Below are 15,776 nucleotides of genomic sequence, written 5' to 3'. Positions count from 1 at the left end.
ACTGCAACTTCTGCCTCTCGGGTTCAAGTGATTCTCCTGCCTCAGTCTCCTGAGAAGCTATGACTGTATGATTACTTCCCTTAATTGCATCCAGAATTATGCAAAAATTTTGGAGGATATGCTTGAAGGCTTTTTACAGGCACACCACCATGCCCAGCTAATTTTTGTATTTTTAGTAGAGACGGGGTTTCACCATATTGGCCAGGCTGGTCTTGAACTCCTGACCTCAGGTGATCTGATTGCTTCGGCCTCCCAAAGTGCTGGGATTACAGGAGTGAGCCACCACGCCCGGCCTAGGGCTGTAATTTTAGCCTCTTTGGAAGGTAAATCAGGAAAAAAAAATTTACTTCTGGAGGTTAAGCTCCATGACCTGGAAATGATCAGTCCTTTGGGTCCAGCCCAGTGCTGCAGAGCTTTGGATAATTCAACCTCAGAGATCACCCTCACATCAAAAAAATATATAACCTTCCTGAACCAAGGGACATCTTAGCCTCCAAATAAAAATAGAGAAAACTGCCATGTGCTGGAAATAATAATTATTTTCTGCCCCTTTTCAGGAGTGTTTAAATTCTCTTTCTTAACACCTTCAGTGCTCTATCATCACTAATGCAGGACAGTGTTAATTTGATGGAATTTTTATTGCTTGTTGTCAGCATCGCACTTTTCTTTCAGAGCAAAAATAGTGTGAGTTCAGCCTCTCTCAACAGCACTGCGATATTTTTTTTTTCTCATTGTGCAGAGATTCCTCTGTCTGTTTAGGTTGATTTCCTAAACCCAACAGAAACAATTTAAGATATTAATGTCCTGGGGAAGTTGTAGTAGTTGTTGATGCTGATAAAACTTGGGCTAAGAAAGTGTGTGTGTGTGTATGTGTGTGTAACAACCGCCCCACTGCTTTCCAATTTATATTAGATCAACTTACAGTTTTTTTTGACTTCATGATGGTGTGACAGTGACATGCATTCAGTAGAAACCATACTTCAAATTTGGAATTTTGATGTTTTCAACACTTTATTATGAAATAGGCTTTGTGTTGGATGATTTTGCTCAACTGTAGACTAATGTAAGTGTTCTGAGCACTGTTAAGGTAGGCTAGGCTAAGCTAGTCTGTTCAGCAGGTTAGATGTATTAAATGCATTTTCAACTTAGGATATTATTTTCAACTTACTGGGTTTATTGAAATATAAACCTATTGTAAGTCGAGGAGCATGTACCTACACAAATACATATATAAAGCTACACATGCATACACACATGCAAACATAGATATACATTTAAGATTTTACTAAAAAATTATACTAAAATTGTGGTTTTGGTAATTTGGTGTCATATAGAGGTACTTGCTTTCTTGGTTGCTCTCTTGTTTCTTTACCAAGCACTGGCACCAACAAATGTTTGTTGAATTGATAAACAAACTGCCAAAAGCAGTTAGCGATTACTGGATTCCAACTTATTTTTCCACATTTGCATAAACTGATTTATGTCACTGAAACACAATTTGGTAAATATTGGTAAATATATAGCATATTGTTATGGAGGTATCATTGTGATATATTTATTCATTTCTGTATTTGTGTTTTTTGTTTTTAAAATGATTGCAGGGGATATAATTTGACTCAGGACTTCTGAATTCAGGGAGCATAAGACTCTTAGTAGTTAATACTTTTTTCCTATACATTCAACCTAGGGAGAGAATATTAAGCAAGAGAATAGATTTCAATAAGTGTTCTCAATTTAAATGTATTTAAATTGATAATATTGAAGAAATTATGCACAGCACAGCATTTAGTTTTGGGTGCCATTTTATCCTATCAAATAACTCATTGACCAGTTCACTGGATGTGTGTTCATTTTTTTCAGTGCTATTTCTTCACAATTGAGTTTGGTCTTTGCAAGCAAGAAGGGCAACTGCGGGCATATGGAGCAGGACTCCTTTCCTCCATTGGAGAATTAAAGGTATGAAGCTGTGAAAGAAAATACCCTTCCCATGCAAACTGGTTCAAAGTCACAGGAAATATTGATTTGTTTGTCTGAGCATTCCTACTCACAGATACTCCATAAATATTTAACATAGAGGATTTGGCACCTCGGATGTGGGTGCCGACCTCACTTTTTGCACTTCTGAAAATGGGTCATGCCTTTTTGGGTTTGTGGTGTGACTCAAATGGATGAGCAGCCATGTATATACATCAACAGCCATGACAAATGTATGCCCAAATCTTGGGTAACAAATGGCTGGGCTAAATTTAGTGCTGAAAAGTGGGCCGTGAGCTAGCAGTGATCCTACCGATTGAAGTTCACTCGTGAGCGTGGCTTGGCTCCTCTGATTTCCAATACCTCCCTGGCTCCTTTGGACTCCCCAGCATCTACTTCCTAAAGGGGAGTTTGATGTTATTTCAGCTTCTTCAAAGTTAATGTGCATTAAAACCTGTGTGGACATAAACAATTTGGAGAAATAAACCAAATAAGTATATTATCAGAGAGGTATCTATTATGTGTAATGATGCCTAAAGAATGTGATTTTTTTTGGTTTTAAAATACAATAAAATGGTCATTTTTTTCAGACATGTTGAGACCTGGAATATTCTGATAATTTAAATATTCTTGCCATTTAAGAATTGCCATTTATACCATGGGGGGATAGCAAGTTTTGGTGAATTTTAAATGCAGTATGATATACAATCTAGAATAGTACTGAAAACAATTGAACCTTTCTTTGACTATTCAGACTAAGGTCAGGATTATGGATCATTCTTGAGTTTTTATTTTGAGCATGATTATCCTTATGTAATATAAATGGGAAGTATATAGTTATTGATACTTTTTGGCCATTTGCATTATTGAGAGATGCAAAGTAATTATAGTTTTATTGAGTCTGGTTATTTGATGACTTCATTCATTCCTCAAACATTTGGTTGAACACCTAGTGCATGTACTATGGCAGTCACTGGGGATAAAAAGACAAGTAATAATGATGAAGAATAAGAAGAAAGGCCAGGTGCATTGGCTCATGTTGTAATCTCAGCACTTTGGGAGGCTGAGGTGGGCCGATTACCTGAGGTCAGGAGTTCAAGATCACCCTGTCCAACACGGTGAAACTACACCTCTACAAAAATGCAACAATTAGCCAGGCATGATGGCGGGTACCTATAATCCCAGCTACTCAGGAGGCTGAGGCAAGAGAATCACTTGAACCCAGGAGGCGGAGGTTGCAGTGAGCCGAGTTCATGCCACTGCACTCCAGCCTGGGAACAGGGGAGACTCTGTCTCAAAAAAAAAAAAAAAAAAAAAAAAAAGAAAATAATGATAACAGCCAGAACAAGCATTTAAGTAGACAATATTTCTGGTGCTTTAGACATATTAACCCATGTAATGCTCATAAGAACCCAGTGAGATAAGGGATATTTTTATCACAGATGAGAAAACGGAGGCATAAAGACATTAGAGAACTTGCCTAAGATCACACAGTTAATAAGTGTTGAGCTGGGCTCAAATCCCAGCCATCTAGGCTCTAGGATCTGAGCTCCTAACCACTAGGCTGCACTCCCTAGGATCCCTGCCATCGGAGAGTTTACAGTACACTTTAGTGCAAGAGATAAGCAACCAACCACATAATACAAAAAGTGTGACAATGCAAGAAATGTGCCTGGCTCATATTAGGCCATTCCTGAGAAGCCTTCCTGTCAAGGGCCCTGCTGTCCATGGTGATTCTTGAGGGATGGAAAGGGTAAACAAGGAAAGGATGGGGTACACAGATGTGTCAGTGGAGGGCCACGTGTGGACCCTCAAGATTCTAGTTGAAATCTGGTCCATTGGAAGAACTGTCTGGGGTTCACTGGAATACAGGATAGTAATATTCAACCTAACAAAAACTTGATGACCTGATGTAATGTGGTAATTTTTTTAAAAACTAAATTCTCAACAAAGAATCTATTTGGTGTTAATCTTAGTGCAGTGGGCAAAGCCCACAGCAACAGCGTGATGTCATATCCCCATAAGACCATGCACTCTATAGAGTGTTTCTTGATTTCCCTGAATAATAGAGTCAGAAAATGATGTAGCTCTTGAGCTGTGTCTGTTTACATCCTCCTCAGACGGTTTATAAGTTGCACCAGAAACGAAGGAAACAGATCTCTCTCATGGCCCTGACTTTCCACAGGGCCTTCTGGTCGGGTTAATGAGGCATGTGTGGGCAGCATTAGGATGAATCTGTTGTTTTTGTTCCTACCAGTGTGGACAGAATCATCTGGAAATGGAAATCAGCCAGAAATACGTACCAAGAAGGGCATTGTTCATAGAGTACCTTCTTGCTCTGGTCCATTACTTCCAATCATTATCGTTCTTCCATTCTCAAATTCCAATACCTCAACATCCCTACGATTGTTATGATTGGACCATTTTTACAGTTCAGAAATACTTTCTATGTGAAATATCTTCTGATTTTTCACAGAGAATATGTAACACAAGATGCTTTCCCTAGCACCTCTTCCCCCACATTCTCCTTGCCCTGCTTGTGAAGGTACCCAGAGCCCTCTCAAAGCACTTCTGAGAACTTTTAATCTTTATTTGAATGAAAAAATGGTAGTCCTGGACCCATGTAGGGATAACTTTATTAATAACATTATCATTATTCCTGTGTAAACAAGCTTACAGTTTTGAGTGCAGTTACCTTTTGCAGTAAAATATTTTATGCTGTTCCAACTGCAGCCCAAATGTAAGTCCCAGCTACCAGAGGGTTTTGGTGTCATCTTTATAACTTTTTAGATGGAGTTGCTGGAGGTTTTGGTGTCATCTTTATAACTTTTACATAAGTATCCACAATCACCTTCTCTTCTTAAACAGAACATATTCTACACTTTGTGCTATAAGGGGCTAAATTTTCCTGAGGCATAGATGTTGCTCTTTAGAGCTGGCCAAGTACTTCCAAGTGGTATATGTGTAGTTCAGATAACTTTCATTTTTTCCTCTTTTTTTTTTGACAATGGAAACTTATTCTTTTTGAAGATAGAAACAAAATAAATATGGAAAAGCTTGTAAAAGGTAGCATAAATCTTATAACCATAAACACCACCTTTTCCCCCACAGCAATGGTTGCCCCTCTTTTATTCTAATGATCTGTTCTGTGGTGTACTTACAGGAATACCAAAAAGTGCATTTGGGTGGGGCTTTTCCATACCTTTCATCACTGTGGAGAACAATTAACAATGAGCTGAGTCACCTGGAACACTGACTTTAAAGAAAAGTTTGAAAGTAGGATAATTGCTTTACCCACAGTCTAACTTGTGTCTTTCACACTTTTTCTCTTTATCCTGAGTTGATCTAACTATATGTCTATCATTTTTGATTTATTATTTGCTTGCTTATTCATTTATTTTGTTCAACAAACACAAAATTGGTGGTCCAAGATTTCAAGAACTTGGAATGTAGTAGGGAAATTCTAAGAAAGTGATGATATGGATCTTTGTTGAGTCCAATTCTCTTAGAGAAGTGACAGTAAAGTTTTTTCACTTTAGGTGGTGAGGAAATGATTGCTAGTCAATGAATTGGCTGAGTCTTATATCAAAAAGTTAACCTATCTCAAAAGCAAAAGGCAATTTCTACTTTTTCATGAGTAAGGGTAAGGTCTAGATATTTATATCTTTCAGGCCAGAGATTAGATTTTTTTTTTTTTTTTTTTTTGCAAGTAGCCTTAACATCCACCCCATAGTAGTTGCTGACATATTACATATAAATACATCTATTTTGCTCTTTGGGTTTTGAAAAAGCTGATGGTTTAAACAGAGTTACTTACGATTTTTTGGCTTTAGTTTTAGGATATCTTGCATGGCAAATTTATTGTGTTGCCTTGATATAGCTATTAATCAGCATTCTCAGAATAGCTTTATATTTAATATAAGCAATTTGTATTTATTACCACTTGCAGCAACTCTGGGAGGTGGTCAGAATTACTGCTAGTCTGTATAGAAGAGGCCCAAGGGCTTTGCGGGTTCTCTGGTGTCATCTGTTTGGTCAGTGGTGTGACTAGAGTAAGGACTCACTGCTCCTGAGTTCTCACACATTTACCTTGTTCAGATGGCTTTCGAGTCCCTTCCTCCTGCTCTTTCTTCTCATGAAGTTGGTAGTGCTGTTGGTAATGACAGAGTAAATGCTGGATGTTGGGAGCTGGAAACCGTGTTTTTGGTTTTTGTGGAACGATTGCTTGAAGATGGAGGTTGTTCCCTTGGCCCTGCAGCTTATTCAAATTGGTGTAGCCTAATTGCCAATTTAAAAAAGTGTAATGCATCATTGCCTAATTTGGTAATGGGGATATAGATGTCACATTGTGCTGTTTAGCAGGATAAGGCTTTGAGGGAGGCTCAAAAATATTATATAGACACATAATGCATTTATACATATATGTATGTATTTGTTGTTCTTTTGATGTGGGAAAAGATGATTGTGGTGTGAGTGTAGGGTGTTTGCAAATTCTTATTCAGAATCTAGGGCCCAAACTATTCACAAACCTGACTTCACACTTGAGGTTTTTTTTTTTTTTTTTTTCCAACTTTAACCAGTCCTAATATAGATAGTGAGGATCACAGGGTTTGCATCTAGAATAGTTGAGATAATAACTGTCATTGCAAAAGCAGGTGTCTGGGAAGAAGGAAGATTTTAAACTGATGAACCCAGGGCAGGCACTATCATAGTTTAGGACCTGAAAGCCTCAGATCTGGGGCCATTTCATTCTCTATGGGTTTCAGACCCCTGAGGGAGGAGGGCTGCACAAATGGTGGAAGGTTTGGCTGAACACATTTGTACACAAAGCATCATCGCTGGACTGAATTAGTGATGATAACTAAATATACTGAGCACTTCCCATGCCAGGCACTTTGCATCCATTACCTCTTTTAATTTTGACCACAACCCCAGGTTATAGATGTGATTATTAGTATTTCCATTTTCCAGATGAATACTCAAATAGGCTTACAGAGGTAAAGTAATTTGCCCAAGGACACGTAGTTAGGTAGAGATGGAGTCAGATTTACACCTCAATTCTTAACTATAAAGACCTGTATTCTTAACCATAAAGACCTGTATTTTTAACTACCTTATAGTATTGTCTACTAATAGTTGGATTCTGGGAAATTTTTTATATTGAAAAGAAATTTTTATATTAAAAAAACTGGAATGGCAAATAAGTCTTAACTTGTGCACCACAGTCAATTAATTGGTAGTAACCGCCACTGTGGTGAAGGGTGGGAAGTCCATCCCCAGGCCCAGTGGGAAGGGCTGCTATGGTCAATTTATTGTGGCTGGTATGGAGGGAGGTAAAGGTGGTATGAGTGCTGTATACTTACAGTCTGTTAAAATTATATTTCAAGAAGAGTCTTAGAATTCATCTAGGTCAATCTTTTCAGTTTATCAAAGATAAAGCTGCCGCCCAACATGGGGTAGTTTCACTCATTTGATATTATACGTCTAGCCTCTGGAGACAGCTACATTTAGAACCCAGGTCCCCTGGTTCCCAGCCCTGTGCCCTTGTCTCTAGCACCATGGATAAATCCAAAATAGTTCTTTTAGAGAGTGTTCTGAGGAGAGAAGGTGACTCTCAAGCATTCCTGTACTTTAAAAATGGCTTCAAAGTAAAAGATTGTCAACCAGATTCTGTCAGCATTATAAAGCTTCTCTCTGCAGGAAGTTGGATTAATTCTTACAAACTTCAGGATATCAGACTGCTAACATTACAAGATGGAATCACTGCAGAGTTCCCTGGGGACATCAAGTAGTTTGGTTCAATGTTTACAGAGAATCCACTCTGGACATAGAGAAGAGGGTACAATAGCTGCTCCCCAAAATGAGGGGCTTAGAGTGAGACCTGGATAGAAACTGAGAAGCAAACTCAGTTGGACTTCTCCATTGGGCAATAGAAGGTGGAATCAAAGACATGGATGCTATTTTATACCTGTTGGGACACACTGTAGTATTCAGAGATGGGAGACTTCGTGGCCTGCATGGATGTTCCTGGAACTCAGCACACAGTCAGCTCATGGTCAGGTAAATGAGGCCATTTATATGGGTGATCATCACTTCATTTGTTGGCTTCATTCACTGGCTGCTCCCCCAACTCCAGGTTCTTGTCATCTCCAGGCTAACCCATGGGTACCATTATTACCCCCGTATTCATTAACAGCCAAACAGCAGCACTGGTCCCATACTCCCTGGGTGGAAAGGTCTCCAGCAGGTAACCAGCATATCACATGCATAGCAGGCTCCTGAGGATAGTCTGCATTTTTGAGAACTTAAGACAATTAACTTCCAGTTTTTCCTTTAAATATTACATTGGCCAAGTGTGATCTATATTGCCTAATGGTCTGTCTCAAATTACACGTGTGTGAACCCACTGTTTTTTCTTGAAATCGGGGGCAGTGTGTCCTATGCTCTGGGCCTTTTCTTGTTCTACTTTAATCCTTTTTAGCTGTTAAAATGACTAAATAAGTATCTGGATATCCAGTGGAATTGTCACAAAATGATTTTTTTTTCCAAAACCACACTGATTTCAGTCTCTGTCGTTGCATACACACCTCTGGAGGCATCCTCTATATATAGTGACTGCTAAGGTTGCTAATGTCTTATAGAAGCAATGGAGACACAAACAGATGAGTTTCACTTCTTTCTTGTGCTTGTCCTTGACCCAGTGAAATGTCTTTAGCTTAGCAAGGATGTCCCAAGGGAGCCATGGCTTTAATGTTCTTACAGCCTGTTCTGCTACCATTCTGGCCATGCCCCTGAATGCAGGGATGAGAGAGTAGAAAGATTGAACACATTGAGCCAGCCACTGTCCTTCTTTCCATATGTACTGATGGATGAACGGACTATTAGAACAACATAGTACATTAATTGTAACTAGAGTGTATGGATGCAAAGAAAGCTAATTTGAATTCTGAAAATCACGGCAAGCCAATAGGAAGCCAATTTTTGCAGAGAAGCAACAGCTTTCATAAAGGGACATTTTGTTTCTTGAAACTGCGAATTTGTTTCTAAAATTGTGGACAGAATTATTGGTCATGTGGAACCAAAATCCCTTGATGTTCACTGCCCTGCGTTGAATCTAGCACAAATGCATTTGCAAGTGTAGTGACCTTCTGCTTATAATGAAGTTGTTCTGTGGGCCAAAAAAAATGAGTTCACGCTGAGAGGCCCTCTGCATTCTGTGATTCATATGTGCATTTATCTGGACAACGGAACTTTGCAGGAAAGCAAATCACATGCAGGGTGCCCTTTCTCTTACATGTCAGTCTTTTGGTTCTCAATTGCATTTTCAAACTTAGGGAACCACAGACTTCTTCATGGAGGGCTATAAATCATTCCATGCATTTTGAAATTGTTGGAGGAAGGCACAAAGAATATTGAACAGGAAAGGGTTTTCAGAACTTCTCCAGGGAACTTTAATTGTTAGACACTGAGAAGGTAGAAAAGCACAATGGGTAGAATCCAGAGGCTGGGATAGAGATTGTCTTCAAAATCTTCCAGGCCTGGACTAAAGTTACTCAGAGCTGGACTAAAGCCCCAGTTTTCCAACTCTCAGTTCACGGCAGTTTCTGCTACTCCATTTTTTTCTCTCTGCCTCTCTCTCCCAACTAATTTCCCCCTTAAATTAAGAAAAAGAATCAAGAGGAGTGTTTCTCAAAATATAGTTCACAACCACTTATGTCAGAGTCACCTTGGATTCCTTTAAAATGAAGATTTCTGGGTTTCATCCAGACCTGCCAAATGAAATTGAGACCCTGGATATCTGCATTTTCATAAGCTCCTTAGTGATTCTTATGCACATTGCGTTTTAGAACCATCAATCTAGGGTCTATAAATAGCCAGGCTGGCACATGGCAGGAAATGACCACTAACTTTTAACATCACTGAATTTATCTTGAGAATATAGTCATTCATTGTTCCCTGCTGTTCTTAGTGCCAGTCATGTAGTGAGCTGAACGGAGCTAATGATGGTTCCAAGAGTAATTACACCAGCTCTCCTGTTTTTCTAATACCTGCTCTTGGCGTAACTCTAACTATTAGTATGAGCTCCTTTTCTCCTCAACTGGCAATATGTATCTGCTGTATATTGCTCTGCTGTAGTTGGTGGAAGGTAAATGAATGCTTCGTAAGTATCCTCAAATATACAGGCCCACTCCAGACTCTGTTGATACACAGTACCTGGCCTCAAAATATCCTGCAATGAGTCAACAAATAGTTTAGTCAGAGCCCCAATTATCTCTCCACGCAGATAATTATTACTTCTGCCATTTAAGTGAAATTTTAGTACATTTCTTATAGCAATACATTTAGGAGCATATTTATGCTGTCCCTGCTTCTATTCATAGCATAGATTTAAAATCCCATTTCTGTGGGGGTATAACTCTGAACCGCCCTTCAGTATGAATTTGGCTGGTAATAAATTAAATAATACCATAATCTCATTTTCTCCCACAGTACCTAGTAAACTTAAAAAAACAAAGCAAACAGACAAACAAACAAAATCCTAGTGTCCCATTTACCCTGCACACAGGAGAGTTCTATATTTCATGACAGACTAGTAACTGAGCAGCTCTGTAGGATTACCTAGCTATCAAATGTGTTGTAAAAATGTGATGTCATGGCACTTTGGAAGTCTCATTACAGAGTTTAACGGGTTTTGTGGTATATTTTGCAGCATGCCCTTTCTGACAAGGCATGTGTGAAAGCCTTTGACCCAAAGACAACTTGCTTACAGGAATGCCTTATCACCACCTTCCAGGAAGCCTACTTTGTTTCAGAAAGTTTTGAAGAAGCCAAAGAAAAGATGAGGTAAACTTTTTTTTTTCTCCTACCTAGAGAAAATAACTCTTTATTTTTCTGTCTCTATTCCTTCCTTTTGTCTATCTCTTGTACCAATGAGGGTTGATCACATCTCTTTCTATTTCTGTTTATTCTGCAGGGACTTTGCAAAGTCAATTACCCGTCCCTTCTCAGTATACTTCAATCCCTACACACAGAGTATTGAAATTCTGAAAGACACTAGAAGTATTGAAAATGTGGTGCAGGACCTTCGCAGCGACTTGAACACAGTGTGTGATGCCTTAAACAAAATGAACCAATATCTGGGGATTTGATGCCTGGAACCAATGTTGTTGCCAGCATGATCTTTTTGCGGCTTAGCAGCAATTCCGTCAGTGTCATATAGCACAAATAACCTTCTGTGTCATGGCTTGGCTAATAAGCATGCAATTCTGTACATCTATACCATCTTGTAACTCACTGTGTTAATATCTAAAACACCATAAGAAACCCAATGGCAGATAACCACTCATTGTATGAAAGAATGTAATATGTTTAAATGTCTTGAAAAGATTTGACATTCCTGCTTAGTGTCCTTAACCAAACTGCATCTGCTTAAAATTTGTAAACAAATAGCCCTCTTACGAGTCTAACTTAAGCCCTTTTCTTTTTCAGATCTAAGCCTTTCCTCTGTGTTCATTAGCTAAAATGAAAAAAGCAGTGAAGCTATTTCCATTTTCAACAGTATCAGTGTTTTCACAGCGTTATTTGATATAAACCCAGAATTGTAGGAAACTTCTCATCACAATAACAAAAGATTCAATATTCTGTTTCAAAAATTGTTGAGGTAATACAGCGTTGGAATGATTTTTAGGTTGAGTATTTACACAATGCAAGAAAAGACCTTTTTACAAATGGAATATGTAGGTTGCATTGACCCTGTAGAACCTGAGTTAGGAAAAGCTTCCTGAAGCATTTTGGAAGATAGTACTTCCAGAAAGGACAGTCTTGGGACTATGAATTTTTTGCTGAAATAAAGTAAATTATCATGCTTAGGAGTTTAAACAATTTTTTTTCTGGGCAGAGGAGAATAAAATCACAGAGCTATAAAGATCATCTCTGATTTCAGAGATGTGGAAATTGAGTCACAGAGAAGTTGTGATTTGCCTGAAGCAGCACAGTTAGTTGTGCACTAGCATTCATAGTCCATTGCACTTTCCTTTCGTTTTCCTGATAAATTCGTCCTGGTGTGTGCATGTGTGAATATGTTATTGGAGATGGGAAATAATGCCTATCCAAACTAATGTTTATCAGTAAATAGAACTTGGTTTGTGGTCAAGGGTTGCCAACAGTATATTTGTGGTTTCCCCTCACAGCTGCACATCAGTCCAGATCTATGGAAGGTTTTCCACTTTCCCAAAGTTTGGGCAACTTTGGGTAAACAGTAGTGACGCAGCACAAATTTTTGGTGGTCTTTGCAGTAAAAGATGACATTAAGTGGTTAAGTGAACAAATAGAAAACTGCTGAGAGTGAACGAATTTCTTCGGATTCCCTCACCGAACATAACTACTGTTCTTCTGATTCTGCATTTGGTAGTAACGAACACTGGACTGGGGAAGGAGGGGGCAAGAAAAACTAGAGAAAAAAAAAATGACAAAATAACTTTTAGCAATTTAAAATATTTACTTGAGCAATTTCCAAAGATGTTCTTTTAGTAAGAAATTACATACAATTTTAAACTAATTCATACTCTTATATGGAGCCCACTAAGGGTCAGAAATCTTTGAACTAAATATATTCAGGAAGAACATGAGAAAGAGCTAAAAGACACATTAGGGAGAGATCAAACTAAAATGAAAAGCCAGATGTTTGAGTGTTGGTTGTCTTAACGATTGAGGATCTTTTATCTCTGAAGCATTCTCAGAACAACTGAATTTTGAGAAATAATTTGGTGGATAGAATGTGAGAGTCACAAAATATAGACGCTATTCGGGGTGAAGGGAATAGTGCCTTGAAAAATTGGTGGTGGAGAAATGAGGAACAAGCTAAACCAAATTTAAAAGATCTAGATTGATCAAGCAGTCATAAATTTTGATAGTTTCATAGATCCGTAAATATATAGCTTCTTATATCTTGCTTTGCTAACTTTAGATGACCCTGAATAAATTACTTATAAATTAGAATCCAGAATCATAATCCAGAATAGCATATCCACAAATTTTCAGAACTGGTTGCTGAATTTTCTCAGAGAAGAAAATTGCCTAAGAAATGCTCAATGTCTGCCTTTGGTGTTATTTTCATAATTTGGTATTGCTTTAGACACAAGTCCTAGAGTCCTGTCATATATATATATATTCATTAAGAAACCCCTACAAGTAGCCATGAAGCTTCCCCCTCTAGTCGCATGAGATTAGAGCTTCTTAATTAAATATACTTGAGAGAGAATTATATTTAATTGTAAACAAATTCCCTCAACAAAAATAGCATTTGAGGTGTCCTCTGCTTGGCTTGTAGTGGAATCCAGTTTTCTAATATGTGCAAAATCTATCTTGTTTCAAAAATAGAAGAGTTATAAAGTAAATGGGCTTTCCCACAGAGCTTATATAGGTATCATACAAGGAAGTGGAATTACTTGATTCTTTTTAGATTTGTTCTCCATTTGGAATAGCAGTAACCGTGGTTTTCCCCCTGTGAAACAATGGAATCACGGTTTTCATTTGTTGTGAGCATTTAACATGCAAATGCCATTACAGCTAATGGTGGGGAAAATCCTATAAAATTTAAAAGCCGTCATAGGAAAAGTGTTGGCAGAAAAATTCCCTGTAAGGAAATAGTGTAACAAAATAATCACAGCCAGCTTCTTGTCATATTTGATACCTGCTCAGTGTAACCATTTATCTCAATTACGCTTCATAACCTAAAGCTAAATTAAATAGATCCAAGGGCAATTATAAATTTAAAGACACTTGCTCACTGTCATCTCACGGTGAGTTGTTACTTTATTATGGCTTTGCTGCTGACTTCTGTAATCAACTAATCAGAAATCAACACAAAATTCCTGGCAGGACCAGGGTGCTTATGCGTCACACTTTGCAAAAGATAGCCAAAATCTGATTAGTCCAGTTTTATTCTTGAAGCATTTTAGTCTATTATGAGTTAGAATAAGGCATATGGTATATTCTTGAATGTTCATTTTATTTGGCATAATAAAAGCATAATAGACTATTTATAAATTATACCTTGTAAGAGTGGGAAAATTTGACCTGAAATTTCTTCTTCTTTTTTTTTTTTCCACATTAGTGGTGAAAATTGTGAGACTCGGGTTTCTGACTTAGTCTCATTTATTTACTGTGTAATTTACAAACGATGCTTTATGGGCATGATATATCTGTGCTTGTCTTGCTTGCTTATAGTAAATGGGCCTGAGCCTAATGATTGTGAAGTATTGCAACATTTACCAACATGAAAAGTCTGCAATGTAAAACAGTGTGCTTTAACGTGAAATCGAATAGAAATACAGAGTTTCATTTTCAAATGGAGTCATGGCTGGCATCACCTCATTTTCTTCATTCGAGAAGGAAAACATTAACACAAGATGTAGTTGTCCTCCAATTCATTTGATCTAATTTTCAACTTCTAAAGAATCAATCCCTGATGTTTATTCTCACAAACTTGTATTACTTACAATGAAGAAGAAAGCAGTTCAGAGTTTTCTGGTGTGTCTGAGATTTTTTTTTTTTTTCTTTTTGGAAAATGATTATTATGCAAATTGTCATGTTCTGGGGAGAGTCAAGGGAATTAACAATGGGAGACTGCTTCTTGTAATATTAGATTTGCAAATGTTTGAAATAAAACCAGTTCTAGAACATAAAACGGTGATTCTTTATAATGCGACTTGGAGTTTCAAATCATTCATCCAGTTTCTTGGAACATGTCAGGCACAATATCAGCATTGTTTTAGACACTGAGGATGTAGTGATGAATAAAGTAGAGGAAAGTTTATACTCACTTTGAATCTACCTTTTAGAGGGAGATACAGGCAAAACAAAACAAAACAAAACAGATTAGTTGAAATCACAGCAAGTTCTATGAATAAAATAATCAGGATGATTTGATAAAGAGAAATGGGGAGATGGTGTCAGGGGGACTGGAAAGGCCTTTCTGAGCAGGTGGCATTTGACCAAGAACCAGGGATGAGATGGAGTCAGGCCTGAAGAGGGCCATGGTTAGAGTGCTATCGGAAGAGGAAACAGGAAGGACTGAAGGCTCCAAAGCAGAAATTGGGTTTATGTGTTTGAGCAAGAGACAGATTGTCAGTGGGTGGAATGGAATTATATAAGGGCAGCATGAAAGACAAGGATGAGGTAATAATACAGGGTTCCACAAGAGCTCAGGTGCACTCTCCGTGCAGCGGAAGGTCACTAGAGGAATGTGAGGAAGACAGTAACAAGATCTGATTTACATTTTTTTCTTTTTTTTATTATACTTTAAGTTCTAGGTTACATGTGCACAACGTGCAGGTTTGTTACACATGTATACATGTGCCATGTTGGTGTGCTGCATCCATTAACTTGACAAAAACAAGAAATGGGGAAAAGATTCCTTACTTAATAAATGGTGCTGGGAAAATTGGCTGGCCATTAGTTGATTTACATTTTTAAGAGCTTGCTTAGGCTGCTCTGTGGAAAGGGAGTATAGTGGGGTTAAAGGGTGAGTGTGGGAATAAGAGTAGAAGTAGTGAAACCAATTAGGAGGCCATTGCAATATTGGGGATCTGCAAAATCAATATCTTACTTGATCATGTTGGATGTTGTTAAAAATAGTGGTAATTAAATAAGTTACAAAGTTAAGAGGGTGGGTGTCATCAGATGAAAAACAGAAACTGGAATGAACTGTATCTGGGTTGATTCGCATTTGGCTGGAGAAGAAGGCATCCAAACATACCCTGTGTCTTTCACAAATACTTAAACCTTCCTTTGACAAACAT

The 15,776-nt window shown here is 38.0% G+C and overlaps 1 protein-coding gene across 1 annotated transcript in view; it reads left to right on the top strand.

The window, feature by feature from the left end:
• TPH2 (tryptophan hydroxylase 2) overlaps positions 1 to 11,224 on the top strand; it is a 94,473-nt gene extending 83,249 nt beyond the window's left edge. Inside the window, exons 9-11 of the mRNA XM_010370738.1 lie at positions 1,861 to 1,956; positions 10,685 to 10,818; positions 10,949 to 11,224. Coding sequence (XP_010369040.1) covers positions 1,861 to 1,956; positions 10,685 to 10,818; positions 10,949 to 11,123 — 405 coding nt within the window. The 3' untranslated portion in view covers positions 11,124 to 11,224. The remainder of the gene's footprint in view (positions 1 to 1,860; positions 1,957 to 10,684; positions 10,819 to 10,948) is intronic.
• The last annotated feature ends 4,552 nt before the right edge of the window (positions 11,225 to 15,776 follow it).

Source organism: Rhinopithecus roxellana, chromosome 10 (genome assembly GCF_007565055.1).
Source record: "Rhinopithecus roxellana isolate Shanxi Qingling chromosome 10, ASM756505v1, whole genome shotgun sequence".
Lineage (NCBI taxonomy): Eukaryota > Metazoa > Chordata > Mammalia > Primates > Cercopithecidae > Rhinopithecus > Rhinopithecus roxellana.
Note: the sequence above shows the minus strand (reverse complement) of the source record. Positions and strands in the feature narration are given on the sequence as shown.